This window comes from Aquarana catesbeiana, linkage group LG01 (assembly GCF_042186555.1).
Source record: "Aquarana catesbeiana isolate 2022-GZ linkage group LG01, ASM4218655v1, whole genome shotgun sequence".
NCBI lineage: Eukaryota > Metazoa > Chordata > Amphibia > Anura > Ranidae > Aquarana > Aquarana catesbeiana.
In genome coordinates this window covers 335,459,662-335,477,048 of record NC_133324.1, presented here as the reverse complement: position 1 = coordinate 335,477,048, position 17,387 = coordinate 335,459,662, and the positions used below count along the sequence as shown (strand labels likewise).

At 45.5% G+C, this 17,387-nt stretch overlaps 1 protein-coding gene across 1 annotated transcript in view; it reads left to right on the top strand.

Moving 5' to 3' along the window:
• LOC141145205 (uncharacterized) overlaps positions 1-17,387 on the top strand; it is a 121,469-nt gene that overhangs the window by 90,237 nt on the left and 13,845 nt on the right. Inside the window, exon 5 of the mRNA XM_073631692.1 lies at positions 14,942-15,037. Coding sequence (XP_073487793.1) covers positions 14,942-15,037 — 96 coding nt within the window. The remainder of the gene's footprint in view (positions 1-14,941; positions 15,038-17,387) is intronic.

Here is a 17,387-nt window from a genome sequence, read left to right as displayed (position 1 = left end):
AAGCAGTTAAAGGGAAAAGGTTGGGGATAGGTTCACACAACAGGTCTGATCAGGTCCGCCTGTCCATTTTTCAGATGGACCCGATCTGACCCTCCATTCACTACTATAGAGCGATGGATCTAAATAGACTTGTGTCCATTTACACCAACCTGCCTTCAATCCGATCCGCTAAACAAAATGGAAAGGAATCCGTTTGGACGGGACTGCGTTATTTTAACTGACAATTGCGCGGTCGTACGATGCTGTACCAAAACAAAATGGATGTCCTTTTTTCCCACAAATAGAGCTTTCTTTTGGTGCTATTTGGGTACCGTTGCGTTTTTAACTTTTTGGCTATAAACAAAAAAACGACTGACAATTTAAAAAAAAAAAAATGTTTTACTTTCTGCTATACAACATATCCAAGAAAAAAAAAAAAAAAAAAAAAAAAAGAAAAATCTAATTTCTTCATCAATTTAGGCCAATGTGTATTCTGCTACGTTTTTGGTAAAAAAATTACAATAAGCGTATATTGATTGGTTTGCGCAAAAGTTATAGCATATCGGACTATGGGATATGTTTATTGAATGTTTATTCATTTATTTACTAGTAATAGCGGTGATCAGTGACTTATAGCGGGACAGCGACATTGCTGCGGTGAACAAATCGGACACTAAGTGACACTTTTTGGGGACCAGTGACACTAATATTGTGATCAGTGCTAAAAATATGCACTGTCACTGTACTAATGACACTGGCTGGGAAGGGGTTAAATATGTGCCTAACAAGTGTTTTCTTACTGTGGGGGATGTGCTTTTACTAATGAAAGACATAGATCCTTGTCCCTGCTTAGCAGGAATACAGAATGGATGTCTTCCATGCTGACAGAATGGTAATCTGCCTTGTTTATATAAGTAGACTGCCATTAACTTCTAATAAGTTAACAAAATCAGCACCCAGCAGCCATGTTATGCGACACACTGTGACAGAGTACTGCCAGCCAGAGTCATAATAGAGTGCCTGCTGCCTGTGTGTTATGATATGATTACCATCCATGCCATAATGTGCTGACTGCAGACAATGCACTGTAGTGCATATCCACCCTAAACACACCTGTGTTGAAGGCAGCCCCAGGAACCGCTACTTGTCTGTTCCTGCCTCTGCCTGGACATTTTGTCGGCTGAGCTGCCTGTGCTTGCCACCGCCAGCCTCGCAGCCTCTCTAGTCTGCCTCTCGGGCTCCACTACGGAATGGGGAGTGGAGGAAGATAGATCACTCCACCAGGGAAGACAAGTCCAGGCCACCATGCGGAGTGGACGTGGAATGAGCCCGACACTGAAAAAATAGTCCCTTCACTCCCAGTCTCCCACCAGCACACATCATAGAGGAGGGACACAGAAAATGAAAAAATACACCACCCTAAGGTAATGGGAGCGGCGGAGCAGCGGGGGGTGGTGTGTAATTCAGAAAGGATTTTTTTTCCATGCTGCACTCTTTGAGATTGCCTGGGCCCCTCCTGCTAAGCTGAGGACGCTTAGCAGGAGGGACGGTTGTACTGGCCTATCAGTGGCCCTGGGTGTGGGCTACTCCTTCATTATTTCTTCATCAATTAAGCAGGTAAAAGGTCTGGAGTTGATTCTAAGTGTGGTATTTGCAATTGGAATCTATTGCTGTGAATCTACATCATGCTATCAAAGGAGCTGTCCATGCAAGTGAAACAGGTCATTGTAAGGCTTCAAAAACAAAACAAATGCATCAGAGAGATAGCAGCAGAGATAGAGGCCAAATCAACAGTTTGGTACATTCTGAAGAAGAATGCACTGGTGAGCTCAGCAAAAAAGGCCTGGACGTTCACAGAAGACAACAGTGGTGGATGATCGCTGGATCCTCTCTATGGTAAAGAAAAACCCATTTACAACATCCAGACAGGTGAAGGGCACTCTCCAGGAGGTGGGCGTATCATTGCCAAAGTCTATAAACAAGAGAAGACTTCATGAGAGCAAATACAGAAGGTTCACCACAAGGTGCAAACCATTCATAAGCCTGAAGAATAGAAAAGCCAGATTACACTTTGCCAAAAAACATCTAAAAAATCCAAACCAGTTCTGGAAAACAGCTCATGATCCAAAGCAGACAACGTCATCTGTAAAACATGGTAGAGGCAGTGTGATAGCATGGGCATGCATTGCTTTCAGTAGCACTGGTTCATTGGCAGGCATGTACTGGCCATCGGGACTACCGGAAGTTTCCCGGTGGGCCTATGGCTCAGTGGGCCGGTTTCAGTGACAGCTGAGGTAGAGCGGGCGGGGACACCCAAACCCTGTCCACCAATCAGCTAATCTCCTGCAGTGCAGCCGTTTAGAAAAAAAACTTTGTCGGGCCCCCTGTGTTCAGTGGGGGCTGGGGGACAGAAAGCAGACTATTTTTTATAACTCGGCTTTGGGCGGATTAATCCGCAGCAGCGCACTACACAGTTGAAGGCCGGCCTGTGCTTAATCAGTACACTGTAGCCGGCCGGGAGCACTGCTGTAGATTAATCCGCCTAAAGAGATGAGAGATTAATAGTCTGCTTTCTATCCCCCGACCCCCACTGAACACAGGGGAGACCCGGAGAAGTTTTTATTCTAAACAGCTACACAGCGGGAGTCAGGAGGTTAGCGGATTGGTGGACAGAATTTGGGAGTCCCCGTCTGCTCACCTCGACCCCCCTCAGTTTCATCCAGCCCTAGGAACCCAGCTCTGTGGTGCCCAGGAGGAAGGGAGAGGACCACATGTACCAACAGTGCTCAGCTGGTCCCGGGTTCCCAGCTCCAGAGGAACCACCTGCAGAACAAGCACTGCACCCAGGACCTAGGTAGAAGAAGCTGTGCAGACCAGGTACTGGGGGGACTAACAATGATATGACACTTATGAGGCTGCGCTGATGGGCACTGATCAGGCTGCATTAATGGGCACTGGTGTGGCTGCATTAATGGGCACTGGTGTGGCTGCGCTGATGGGCACTTATAAGGCTGCATTATTGGGCACTGGAGTGGCTGCGCTGATGGGCACTGATCAGGCTGCATTAATGGGCACTGGTGAGGCTGCATTAAAGGGCACTGGTGTGGCTGCATTAATGGGCACTGGTGTGGCTGCGCTGATGGGCACTGATCAGGCTGCATTAATGGGCACTGGTGTGGCTGTGCTGATGGGCACTGATTAGGCTGCATTAATGGGCACTGGAGTGGCTGCGCTGATGGGCACTGATCAGGCTGCATTAATGGGCACTGGTGTGGCTATGCTGATGGGCACTGATCAGGCTGCATTAATGGGCACTGGTGTGGCTGTGCTAATGGGCACTGATTAGGCATGCATTAATGTGCACTGGAGTGGCTGCGCTGATGGGCACTGATCAGGCTGCATTAATGGGCACTGGTGTGGCTGTGCTAATGGACACTGATTAGGCATGCATTAATGTGCACTGGAGTGGCTGCGCTGATGGGCACTGATCAGGCTGCATTAATGGGCACTGGTGTGGCTGCGCTGATTGCCACTGATCAGTGGGGATGAGCCGAACACCCCCCAGTTCGGTTCGCAGGTTCCTGCGAATGGACTAAAAAATTTGCATGAACTTTAGAACCCCATTGAAGTCGATGGGACTCGAACGTTCAAAATCAAAAGTGCTAAATTTAAAGGCTAATTTCCATAGTATTATCCTAAAAAGGGTTTGGGGACCCGGGTCATGCCCCAGGGGACATGTATCAATGCAAAAAAAAGTTTTAAAAACGGACGTTTTTTCGGGAGCAGTGATTTTAATGATGCTTAAAGTGAAAAAAAAAAAAATGAAATATTTCTTTAAATATCGTACCTGGGGGGGTGTCTATAGTATGCCTGTAGAGTGGCGCGTGTGTCCCGTGCTTAGAACAGTCCCTGCACAAAATTACATTTTTAAAGGAATAAAAGTCATTTAAAATTGCTTGCAGCTTTAATGTAATGTCGGGTCCCAGCAATATGGATGAAAATCAGTGAGACAAACGGCATGGGTACCCCCCACCCCCCAGTCCATTACCAGGTCCTTTGGGTCTTGTATGGATATTAAGGAGAACCCCGCAACCAAATTAAAAAAAGGAAAGGCGTGGGTCCCCCAGGCCCTATATACTCTGAACAGCAGTATACAGGCGGTGCCAACAAGACAGGGATTGTAGGTTTGTTGTTAAGTAGAATCTGTTTGTAATTTTGAACTGGTGCATTTTTAAAGTGTAGCTCCAGCCAAAAAATCTATTTTTAAACTTTTTGGAAAACATAGGGAAGGTTATCACCCCTGTGACATTTGTTTTGCTGTCTGTGCATCTCTTCGGAAGATTTCACCTCACTTTCTGTCCCAATGACAAATGTTTTTTGACAATTTAGGGTTTTTAGTGAAACAAGGATTGGTGATAAAGCATCAGTGGAGAGGAGACACGTTTTTCCCATATTAACTCTTACAGGAGAGAATTTCCCTTCCTAGGGGTAGATTTCATCTCACTTCCTGTTGTCTCCTTCCGTTTGCAAATAGGAGTCGTTTGTAAGTTGGATGTTTGAAAGTAGGGGCTTGCCCTATATACTCTGCAGAAATTGCGGCCTTAGGTGTTGGCGTTGCCACAACACTGTAAGCCCTCACAGTTACTCTTGGTGGGTGCAGGAACGGGCTCTGCTGTGAAATATTAGATCAAGAATTGGAATTACATGTCCCTGTTGAACAGGGTCAGAACAATTGGGCCTTTGGTGGTGGTGGTGCTGGTGCCACAACACTGTAAGTCCTCACAGTTACTCTTGGTGGGCGCATAAACAGGCCCTGCTGTGAAATATTAGCTCAAGAATTGTAATTACATGCCCCTGTTGAACAGGGTCAGAAAAATTGGGCCTTTGGTGGTGGTGGTGGTGCTGGTGCCACAACACTGTAAGTCCTCACAGTTACTCTTGGTGAGTGCAGAAATGGGCCCTGCTGTGAAATATTATATCAAGAATTGTAATTACATGCACCTGTTGAACAGGGGCAGAAAAGTTGGGCCTTTGGTGGTGGTGGTGGTGGTGTTGCCACAACACTGTAAGTCCTCACAGTTACTCTTGGTGGGCGCAGAAACGGGCCCTGTTGTGAAATATTAGATCAGGAATTGTAATTACATGTCCCCGTTGTTGAACAGGGGAAGAAAAATTGGGCCTTAGGCACTGGTGCCACAACACTGCAACCCCTCAAAGATACTCTAGTTGGAGTGCAGGAATGAGCCCTCCTGCAAAATATTGCATCAAAATGTGCAATTGCACGCCCCTGTTAAACGGGGGCTGAAAAATTGGGCCTTAGGCACTGGTGCCGGTGCCACAGCACTGCAACCCCTCACAGATACTCTAGTTGGAGCGCAGGAACAAGCGATTGTCTTCAGGTAGCTTTAGGTGCACACTGTGCAGAGGATGCAGTACACTAACTGTAAATACTGTAGCTGCCTGCCTGTGGTATTAATAGGAGCAGAACAACAGCAATTGTCTTCAGGTAGCTTTAGGTGCACACTGTGCAGAGTACGCAGTACACTAATTGTAAATACTGTAGCTGCCTGCCTGTGGTATTAATAGGAGTAGAACAACAGCAATTGTCTTCGGGTAGTTTTAGGTGCACACTGTGCAGAAGACGCAGTACACTAACTGTAAATACTGTAGCTGCCTGTCTGTGGTATTAATAGGAGCAGAACAACAGCAATTGTCTCCAGGTAGCTTTAGGTGCACACTGTGTAGAGGACGCACTACACTAACTGTAAATACTGTAGCTGCCTGCCTGTGGTATTAATAAGATCAGAAGAATACCACCAATTTTATTCAGGTAGCTTTAGGTGCACACTGTGCAGAGGACACAATACACTAACTGTAAATACTGTAGCTGCCTGTCTGTGGTATTAATAGGAGCAGAACAACAGCAATTGTCTTCAGGTAGCTTTAGGTGCACACTGTGCAGAGGACGCACTACACTAACTTGTAAATACTACAGCTGCCTGCGGTACTGTACTAATAGGATCAGAAGAATACCACCGATTTTCTTCAGGTAGCTTTAGGTGCACACTGTGCAGAGGACGCACTACACTAACTTGTAAATACTACAGCTGCCTGCGGTACTAATAGGATCAGAAGAACACCACCAATTTTATTCAGGTAGCTTTAGGTGCACACTGTGCAGAGGACGCACTACACTAATTTGTAAATACTGCAGCTGCCTGTGGTACTGTACTAATAGGATCAGAAGAATACCACCAATTTTCTTCAGGTAGCTTTAGGTGCACACTGTGCAGAGGACGCACTACACTAACTTGTAAATACTACAGCTGCCTGCGGTACTAATAGGATCAGAAGAACACCACCAATTTTATTCAGGTAGCTTTAGGTGCACACTGTGCAGAGGACGCACTACACTAATTTGTAAATACTGCAGCTGCCTGCGGTACTGTACTAATAGGATCAGAAGAACACCACCAATTTTCTTCAGGTAGCTTTAGGTGCACACTGTGCAGAGGACGCACTACACTAACTTGTAAATACTACAGCTGCCTGCGGTACTAATAGGATCAGAAGAACACCACTAATTTTCTTCAGGTAGTTTTAGGTGCACACTGTGCAGAGGACGCACTACACTAACATGTAAATACTACAGCTGCCTGCGGTACTAATAGGATCAGAAGAACACCACCAATTTTCTTCAGGTAGCTTTAGGTGCACACTGTGCAGAGGACGCACTACACTAACTTGTAAATACTACAGCTGCCTGCGGTACTAATAGGATCAGAAGAACACCAATTTTCTTCAGGTAGCTGTAAATACTGTAAAAACACCTGCCTGCCTGTCAGTAGGAAGAGAATAACAGGAATGGATCTAGCTAAACTGGATGTATATATATATACACAATACACTTTAAGTGCAGCTAACTGACTCGCCTGCCTACTCTAATCTAATCTAACTTAAATCAAATGACACTGTCTCTCTGTCTATATATCTCTCTCTCAACTCCGGAACACACTACACAGGGCCGCCGTGTAGGCAGCCTTATATAGTGTGGGGCGTGTACTAAACCCCCTGAGCCATAATTGGCCAAAGCCACCCTGGCTTTGGCCAATTACGGCTCTCCATACAGACAGCGCTGTGATTGGCCAAGCATGCGGGTAATAGTGCATGCTTGGCCATTCATCAGCCAGCAATGCACTGCGATGCTGCAGTGAATTATGGGCCGTGACGCGCCACTCAAATTTGGCGCAAACAGCCCATATCGTTCGTAATTCGACAAACGGGCGAACATATGATGTTCGAGTCGAACGTGGGTTCGACTCGAACACAAAGCTCATCCCTACTGATCAGGCTACATTAATGGGCACTGCTGTGGCTGCATTAATGGGCACTGGTGTGGCTGCGCTGATGGGCACTGGTGTGGCTGCGCTGATGGACACTGATCAGGTTGCATTAATGAGCACTGGTCTGGCTGCACTGATGGGCACTGATCAGGCTGCGTTAATGGGCACTGGTGAGGCTGCATTAATGGGCACTGGAGTGGCCATGCCCTGTCCCATGCCCAATAGTGGAATGTTTTTACTTATTTTTTACTTTTTTTTTTTTTGCGCTATTGCGTATAACTTATATATATATAGCTTATGTTTTTGTGCGTGTTTGCAAAATTAAAGTGGGCCAGTCTGGATGAAGTCCAGGGCCAAATTTTTGTCCCAGTCTAGCCCTGGTCATTGGTGTTTATGGATGATGTGACAGAAGACAGAAGCAGCCTTATGAATTCTGCAGTGTTTAGAGATATATCATCAGCCCAGATTCAGCCAAATGCAGCAAAGTTGATTGGACGGCGCTTCACTGTACAGATCAACAATGACCCAGAACACACTCCAAAAGCAACCCAGGAGCTTTTGAAGGAAAAGAAGTGGAATATTCTTCAATGGCCAAGTCAATCGCCTGATCTCAACCCAAATGAGCATGCATTTTAATTGCTGAAGGCAAAACTAAAGCCAGAAAGACCCACAAACAAAGAACAACTGAAGGCAGCTATAGTTAGAGCCTGGCAAAGCATCAGAAAGGAGGAAACCCAGTTTTTGGTAATGTCCAAGGGTTCCAGACTTCAGGCAGTCATTGCCAGTAAAGGATTCTCAACAAAATATTAAAAATAAACATTTTATTTATGATTATAATATTTGTCCAATTACATTTGAGCCCCTGAAAATGGGGGGACTGTGTATAAAAATGGTTGAAGTTCCTAAAATTTGTACTTGATATTTATGTTCAATCCCTTGAATTAAAGCTGAAAGTCTGCACTTAAAATTAATTTGGATAGTTTTGTTTTAATTTTATTCTGGTGGCATACAGACCAAAAAGTATGAAAATTATGCCTGTGTCCAAGAATATATAAAACACAAAGCGCTGTGATGCTACATAGCTGATAATTACACATGAAACCAAGTGAGGCTGCTATCAAAAGAGAGTGTTTTCAGAGTCACTTAAAAAGAATAAATAATGATATTTGAAGCGCTTCACAATGTGCATAAAAATGAATATATATGTATAAAAATAAATAAATAAATATAAATACTCAAATAAATCCAGCGGTGAGTAAAATTTCCTAAAAAATCCAGCAATCAAAATAGTGTAAAATTATAAAAAAAAAAAAAAAATTAGTGCCACCAAATGTGTAAAAAAATCCACATAAAAAAAATCAACATAAAAATAAATATATAGGGATGTATTCAGAAGGTTCAATTATACAAGTGTAGAATCCGATTGGTATAAAACTTTGATCCGATCCCACTAGCAAAGCTGTTTAAAAACACTTGCTTAATTAAGGTGCTCATTGACATTTATAGTAACAATGTTTCTTTTGCTTCTGTTCACAACCAATGTGAGAATCATAAACAGATCTCATTTAACAGGCAGATAAGAGAAAAAACCAATCATTGTGCAATAGTTAGGATACCAAGGTACACAGGAAAACTTCAATCCACTCACCTGTGCCTTATAATGATAAGGCATATGCAGGTTTTACTATAGCAGTCAGCCGCCTTAGACAGGAGCAGATTCACTGCAGTACACCGTGTGATACTGCTGATCTGCACAGAGCGTCCTTGGCTCCTCCCACGCGTTACATCACAGTCACGTGACTTTTTCAAGGATCTTGGTGGCATACAGACCAAAAAGTATGAAAATTATGCCTGTGTCCAAATATATATGGACCTAACTGTATGTCCATAGGATAATGTGCTGCTTGTTCTTCCTGTGGGGTGGCACTAATGCCCCCTAGTTGATCCAGTTGTCTGCTGTGGGAGGAGGAGTGGCACAACTCATGTGGTACCTTGGGGACCACTTGGGAGCTATGTAATCTATTCAGATATGTGAAGTGAACGAAAAAGGGGGAGTACAGCCTTTCCTTTTTCATCCACTTCACATGTGTTTCTGCAGCAGTGACAGGGCGTGCACCCCATCTGACCACATGGGCGTCCCCTTTTTCTTCCACTTCACATGTGTTTCTGCAGCAGTGACAGGGCGTGCACCCCATCTGACCACATGGGCCCCCCTGGCAGGGCTGGTGATACCTATATGCAAGTGTGCACAATCAGTCGGAGGGGCCGCGCTGCATGTCCCAGGGCCGGGAGTCACATACACAACATGGAGTGTCATGGAGTGATGGTGTTTGCGGCCCCTGAGCTGAGGGGAGGCAGCGCAGCCAGAGGCAGGAAATACAAAGCTCTACGCAGCTTGCCTGTTACCTTTCACCTGATGCCTGGACAGCATCTGCTAATGCTCAGCCTGACCAGATTACTGATGATTTCTCTTCCCTCCTCGGCTCGGAGTGCCAGCTGTGTGTGCTCTGCCTGGACATGTGTGAGAGGCCCAGCACTCCTTTCTAGATAGGGGCCCCAAGAACACCCACTGCATGGGGCCCCAGCCTCATCTGAGCCTTTTTGGCATGTACAGCTGTTGTTGGAGCCTTCCATCTGCCTTTTCTGGGGTTAGTAATCCATTTAATTCTCTCTAATGTCATCTGAAGCTTGCAATATAGAATTTGATTGGAGGGGAGTTCTCCATACTAATAATTGTGTGTGTAATCTGTGTATATGGGGGTGTAATGTATCTGGGTGTAATCTGTGTGTATGGGGGTGTCATTTATCTGGGTGTAATCTGTGTGTATGGGGGTTTAATCTGTGTGTATGGGGGTGTAATGTATCTGGGTGTAATCTGTGTGTATGGGGGTGTAATGTATCTGGGTGTAATCTGTGTGTATGGGGGTGTAATGTGTATGGGGGTGTAATATATCTGTGTGTATGGGGGTGTATTGTATCTGGGTGTATGGGGGTGTATTGTGTATGGGGGTGTAATGCATCTGGGTGTAATGTATCTGTGTGTATGGGGGTGTAATGTATCTGGGTGTAATGTATCTGTGTGTATGGGGGTGTAATGTATCTGGGTGTATTGTATCTGTGTGTATGGGGGTGTATTGTATCTGTGTGTATTGTATCTGGGTGTATTGTATCTGTGTGTATCTGTACTATGTCCACAGTCTCTGACCGCGATAATGACATTGTCGAAAAAGGGGCAGAGCATGGGTGACCTTAAAATGATGCCCCCCCCCCCCCCCCCGAAAAAAGTTCTACAGACGCCCATATCTGACCAGTTGATTCATAATTTGCAGCCTGTTTGAATCGCCTGGAGCAGCTATAGTTTGGTTACTCCATTTAGATACTTAATAATTGTGGTAAGAAGTTATCAATGGTATATAAGGTTGTATTGTGTAATTCCTCATCTGTTAGTACATATTGATTGCTGTGTATCAAAACTTAGATCTATGTTGGTTGTAGATCTCCTTGTACAGCACTCTTGATGAAGAGGCACTGTTTTCTGGAAAACACGTAGATTCAACATCGTTTCTAGGCACTATAGATCCAGCATCTGAGGATTTTTGCCTCATGTATTTACAATTGCTCATACTGACTTTTGTAATATTGGTTAGACAGTGACACTGGCCTGAAGCAGTAAGAAGTATTGTTAAACTTTGAAATAGTTTGTTATGAGACTTGTTCTTTTATGGTTTTTAATGTGTGTGCCCCCCTGACCTCCGGCATCAGGAAGGGCTGACATTTCACCTCAGGGTGCTGGATCTTCGGCATGGTGGGTGTGGACAGTTGCAGAAAAGATGGGCGCTAGTCACTTTTAGGATGAACATAAGTGAGTTCATTGCTCACAACAGTAAAATGTAAGGGAAGAGGGTTAGGGCACAGGACACCCTAGGACAGTAGGCAGACAGATCAGCAGACTCCAAAAACAAAACAGCCAGGTAGACAGCAATGCAGGACAAGGGCCTTAGGCTTGCACCCAATGTTTTGTGCTTACTTAGCAACAGCTGTCTCCTATAGCAACCAAAAACTCACAACACAATGCAGGGTTTCCTTGGATAAGTCCCTCTTGACACTTTCCCAGCCTCTCCACAGTCACCGGCTCATGGAAGAGTAACCTTGGGTTACTCTCAGAACTCCATCCTTTTCCTCATGCCTCCAGGCAACAGCAGGCTTACTCTCTCTGGCAGAGCCTCCCCCATGCCTCCAGGCAGCAAACAGGCTCTCCTAGGTTCTAGGTAGGAGGACCCTGATCACTTGACCTCCCCAAATATTTATACCATTTCCCAGCATACTCAGCAGCCTGAGAAACTCCTAGGGATTGGCTGAGAGAAGTATGCATATTCATAACGTAGCTTCACTGTAGCTTATCATACTAATGTTAAAGGTAACAGTGCCACCTACTGACAGAAGGGAGAAACCACAGCTACACCATGCTTTGGAGAAAACCTAAATGAACACAATCAGCCAGGTTAACTATGACTAGGGATGAGCCGAACACCCCCCTGTTCGCTTCGCAGCAGGACATGCAAACAGGCAAAAAATTTGTTTGAACACGCGAACACCATTAAACATGAACATGAATAATCAAAAGTGTTCATTTTTAAGGCTTATATGCAAGTTATTGTCACAAAAAGTGTTTGGGGACCCGGGTCCCCAGGGGCCATGTATCAATGCAAAAAAAAAAAGTTTTAAAAACGGCTGTTTTTTCGGGATCAGTGATTTTATTAGTGCTTAAAGTGAAACAATAAAAGTGAAATATTCCTTTAAATTCCGTACCTGGGGGGTGTCTATAGTATGCCTGTAAAATGGCGCATGTTTCCCGTGTTTAGAACAGTCCGAGATCAAAATGACATTTCTAAAGGAAAAAAAGTCATTTAAAACTACTCGCGGCTATTAATAAATTGTCGGGTCTCTGCAATACACATAAAAGTCACTGAAAAAAACGGCATGGATGTCCCCCACAGTCAATTACCAGGCCCTTCAGGTCTGGTATGGATATTAAGGGGAACCCCACGCCAAAATAAAAAAAATGGCGAGGGGTCCCCCCAAAAATCAATACCAGACCCTTATCCAAGCACGCAACCTGGCAGGCCGCAGGAAAAGAGGGGGGGATGAGAGAGCGCCCCCCCCTCCTGAACTGTACCAGGCCACATGCCCTTAACATGGGGAGGATGTCCCCATGTTGATGGGGACATAGGAATGTCCCCGTGCATCAGAGGGGGCGGGGTCACCCGGGAAGATCACGGTGTGGCCCTGTCCTCAGTTGTAAAAGAACTGTCATAAAAACAGAAGCGTCACACAGCGGGAGACTCCCATTGAGGCGGATTGTCCGGAGGAAGATGCTGGAGGAGAAGACCAGAGGAACAAGCAGAGGAAGATAGAGGAAGAAGCGGGGGAAGAACAAGATGGAGGAAGAAGAAGAAAACCGAAGGAAGACCAGAAGAAGATGGAAGAAGAAGAGGGGAAAGAAGAAGACATTAATAAACCCGGGCAAGGGTTGTGGGGATGAGGCCCTTGTCCCCATCAACATGGGGACATTCTCCCAATGTTGAGGGAATATGGCCTGGTATGGTTCAGGGGGGGCTGCTCTCTCATCCCCCCTCTTTTCCTGCGGCCTGCCAGGTTGCATGCTTGGATAAGGGTCTGGTATGGATTTTTGGGGGGATCCCATGCCATTTTTTTTTAAATTTTGGCGCAGGGTTCCCCTTAAATTCCATACCAAATCTGAAGGGTCTGGTATGGATTTTGAAGGGGACCCCCATGCCATTTTTAAAAAAATTTTGGCGCGGGGTTCCCCTTAATATCCTTACCAGACCCAAAGGGCCTGGTAATTGACTGTGGGGGAATCCCATGCCGTTTTTTCAACGACTTTTATGTGTTTTGCAGAGACCCGACAAATCATTAATAGCCATGAGTAGTTTTAAATTACTTTTTTTCCTTTAGAAATGTCATTTTGCTCTCGGACTGTTCTAAACACGGGAAACATGTGTTACTTTACAGGCATAATATAGACACCCCCCAGGTACGAAATTTAAAGGAATATTTCACTTTTATTGTTTCACTTTAAGCATTATTAAAAATCACTGCTCCTGAAAAAACGGCCGTTTTTAAAACTTTTTTTGCATTGATACATGTCCCCTGGGGCAGGACCCGGGTACCCAAACACTTTTTTTGACAATAACTTGCATATTAATCTTTAAAATTAGCACTTTTGATTTCTCCCATAGACTTTTAAAGGGTGTTCTGCGGCCTTTCAAATTTGCAGCGAACACCCCAAATTGTTTGCTATTCGGCGAACAGGGCGAACAGCCAATGTTTGAGTCGAACTCATGTTCGACTCGAACAGACAGCCCATCCCTAACTATGACCTAGCACAGCTAAATTTCCTGGTAGCCCCTGTTTAAGACAAGGGTGCTACATGTGTATTCATTATTTTGATAATGATTCAAATAAACTATCGTGAATGATAAGTTCTAAAGAGATTTCAACTATGTGGTGCCTTAGAAATCCACGATTGACTTTCTTTGTGTTGGTTAAAAATTTACCAAATATACTTGCTAATGAAATAATTTCAGCGCTTGTGTAGCCCCTTGGTCCTAAACTGGAGCTATCATGTAAATTTAGTTTTTGGCTGGGTGTAGGCAGCTCAGACTGATTGTACAGTTTATCTGGTCATTCCTCACTGTCGCCAGTAGGTGTAGGTGTCACTGGTAACACAGGCCAGTATGAGATAGCACAACTAGACTGAGTTATGAATATTTATTCTTCTTCCAGCCAGCCCAGTAAGAGGTTCTTGTCCACTGGTGCATTCTGGGAAAGGATTATATATTTGGGCGGGGCCATGTGCTCAGTCTCTCTTACCTCCTGGCCTGAGGACATGCTCCTGAAATGATCTCTGCAAGTAGGCCCAGAAGTCTATCCGGGGCCTACAAAATCCTGAGGGGGTCCTTAGGGTGTCTTGCCCACCGTGGAAGAAGCCAAGCCAAAGTGAGAAGACCCAGGGAAGGACCCTTGCTTCAGTAAGCCAGGACGGAGGCTGGTCTCTCAGGAGGGCCTGGTGACTCATTTGGAGGACGCACCTACATCTAAAATGTGCTTACAGTGTTGCCGGGTCGACTTAAAGGTTCTGACACTGTGAAGCTGGATCTTGTTCTACATATGAAAACGTGTTTGCAGTATCGCTGGGTCGGCTTAAAGGTTCTGGTACTGTGAAGCTTTACTTTTTCTGGATCCAAGGAGTCTGTAAGTGATCTGCTACTGGTATCTGAGACCCCTAACCCTCTCTCCTACTACCTCCTTTCAAGTTCTGCATTAAAGCTTTGAAAAGATCAAAAGTGACTGGGGCCCAATTTCTGTTCCAAACTCCCCATTATAGTCATGGACCTAGCCCTGGGGTAAATGCTAGCTCGCCCCCTGCCTCTGGAGGTTACTCCCTGCCTTCAATAAACCCAGGGGGGCGCTACACTTGCAATAGATTTCATAGGCCATTTAAATGTGTTTCACAATATGTGCCTTGTTTGTTGATGTTATAAACCTGTGTAAGTAAAAAAAATGTTCAATGTATGTTTTTATGTACTTTTGTTTAGATTCCACATTATCCTGGATATATTATCTAACAGGATGCAGCATCATCCTCATAACTTTTATGATAGCATTTCTGTTCTTCAAACACAAAAGGAAAAGTAAGTATGATTTGAGATTAGTTACACCTCACAACCAGGCACTCTTTAAGGATATCTAAATCCAAGAGCAAAAATGTTATATTATGCAACTTATTAGTCCTTTGATATGGTGGTTGCGTTCGTTTTCATTTTTCAGATTAAGAACATATACAGCAAGTACAGAAATCCAGCATCCTTGTAACTTCCTTAACTGATATACAAAACAATGTTATCTTCCTCTGTAAACTACTAGTCCCAGTCCAGACTGGGTGACAATAATGGTTCACTTTATAAATACAATGGAGTGAAGCCACCCTAGGACAGAAATTATGTTATTCACAAGAATATAAGGTGAAAATGGTGAAGATAAAGAAAAAAAAGCTGGAAAAAGAAAATCAATGCAGCTATCTCATCTAAAGATCTGCGAGCTGTAATACATTTTTGTTTTTAGGTTTATATATGTGTTAATATAAAGTATAATTAATGGCAAACTTTTTTTTAATTTTGGATAGACGAGAGAGGCATTATAACCCCATTTTTATTCCATCCATTGGTCAAGGTTTTGGGAAAAGCCTAAGCTCTGGCCAGTGATAAACAGATAAATTACATTTCTACTGAATTATTGAACAATAACACATGTAGCACCCTGTAGTTTAGGCAGGGAGCTCCTCACAAATTTACTTGCCAGGAGTAGTTATCCTTGTCAATTGTTAGAGATCTATTGATTTCTCCCTGAGCTTGGCCCTGTTGCACTTTTCTCTTCTACCACTAGGTGGCCGGGTACTTGGTTGTACTAGATATGAGAAGGGCAACTCAAGGTCAGGTTATGGGTATATGGCGTTTCCCAGCCTATGGGCAGGGGTTTTCTTGAATCCCTTGGCCTGCTGGGAGAACCTATATATTCGGGTGGAGTCAGGTGATCTGGGTTCTGTGCCACCTGGACGGGCGTCTGGGTGGACATGGGTCGTGTTGCCCGGGCTGCTAGCCGGAGATTGGGCCTTCTCTCCGGGGGCATCTGACTGCTAGGCTGTCTGAGGGCCTATCCAGAAGCAAGAGAGCAAGAGAGCAGCGCAGGGTTGGGATTGCGGCTTGCAGTCCAATCAGTGACGGTTCTGCCGGCCAGAGAACCTGTCGTGGTCGGAGGTAGAGGGGAAGCTGACGCCACAAAGCGATCATCCATCTTATTACCAGGGACCACAGTGAGTAACTGAAGCAAATAGCGAAACAGTATTCTCACCAAACGCGCACGGTGGAGAACCGGGAAACCTCAGATGGTGATCAAGTCCAGGACCCTGCCAACGGAGGTGGCTCTTGCAGAGCAGCCTTGTGTGTCAAGCCAGGGACCGAGCTAGGGTTGCCACCTTTTCTTCAAGCCAAATCCGAACATGCTGCAAAATCACGTAAACAGAATCGTGGGATGCCTGTCACCCAAAAGAAGTTTTGCTTCACGATTGGGGTGCCATTATCTCCATCCCCTCCTATTACAAATCTTCTTCCGCTACCAGCAGAAATTCTCCTCCCTCCAATACCCCCATGGCAGCCGTCAGGGGGTACCACCGGGACCCAGCACACAGGGGGGCCCAGACAGCAGCGGGATCGGAGTGGCGGGCGGGGGGGTGAATTACAGAGGAGGGGGGGAAATTACAGAGGGGGGCAATTACAGAGGAGTGGGGATTACAGAGGAGGGGGGCAGTTACAGAGGAGGGGGGATCACAGAGGAGGGTGGGCAATTACAGAGGAGGGTGGGATTACAGAGGAGGGGGGCAATTACAGAGGGGGGTTACAGAGGAGGGGGGCCATTACAGAGGAGGGGGGAATTACACAGGAGGGGGCAATTACAGAGGAGGGGGCCATTACAGAGGAGGAGGACAATTGCAGAGAGGGGATTACAGAGGAGGAGGGCCATTACAGAGGAGGGGGGCGATTACAGAGGAGGGGGGAATTACAGAGGGGGGCTTTTACAGAGGGGGCAATTACAGAGGAGGGGGAAATTACAGAGGAGGGGGGCAATTACAGAGGAGGGGGCAATTACAGAGGAGGGGGAAATTACAGAGGAGGGGGAAAATTACAGAAGGGGGGCAATTACAGAGGGGTGGGAAATTACAGAGGAGGAGGGGCAATTACAGAGGAGGGAGCAATTACAGAGGAGGGGGGAATTACAGAGGAGGGGGGCAAGTACAGAGGAGGGGGGCAATTACAGAGGAGGGGGGGCAAGTACAGAGGAGGGGGAGCAATTACAGAGGAGGGGGCGATTACAGGTGAGGGGGGCCATTACAGAGGGGGGCCATTACAGAGGAGGGGGAGATTACAGAGGGGGCGCAATTACAGAGGAGAGTGGGCAATTACAGAGGAGGGGGAATAAAGAGGGGGC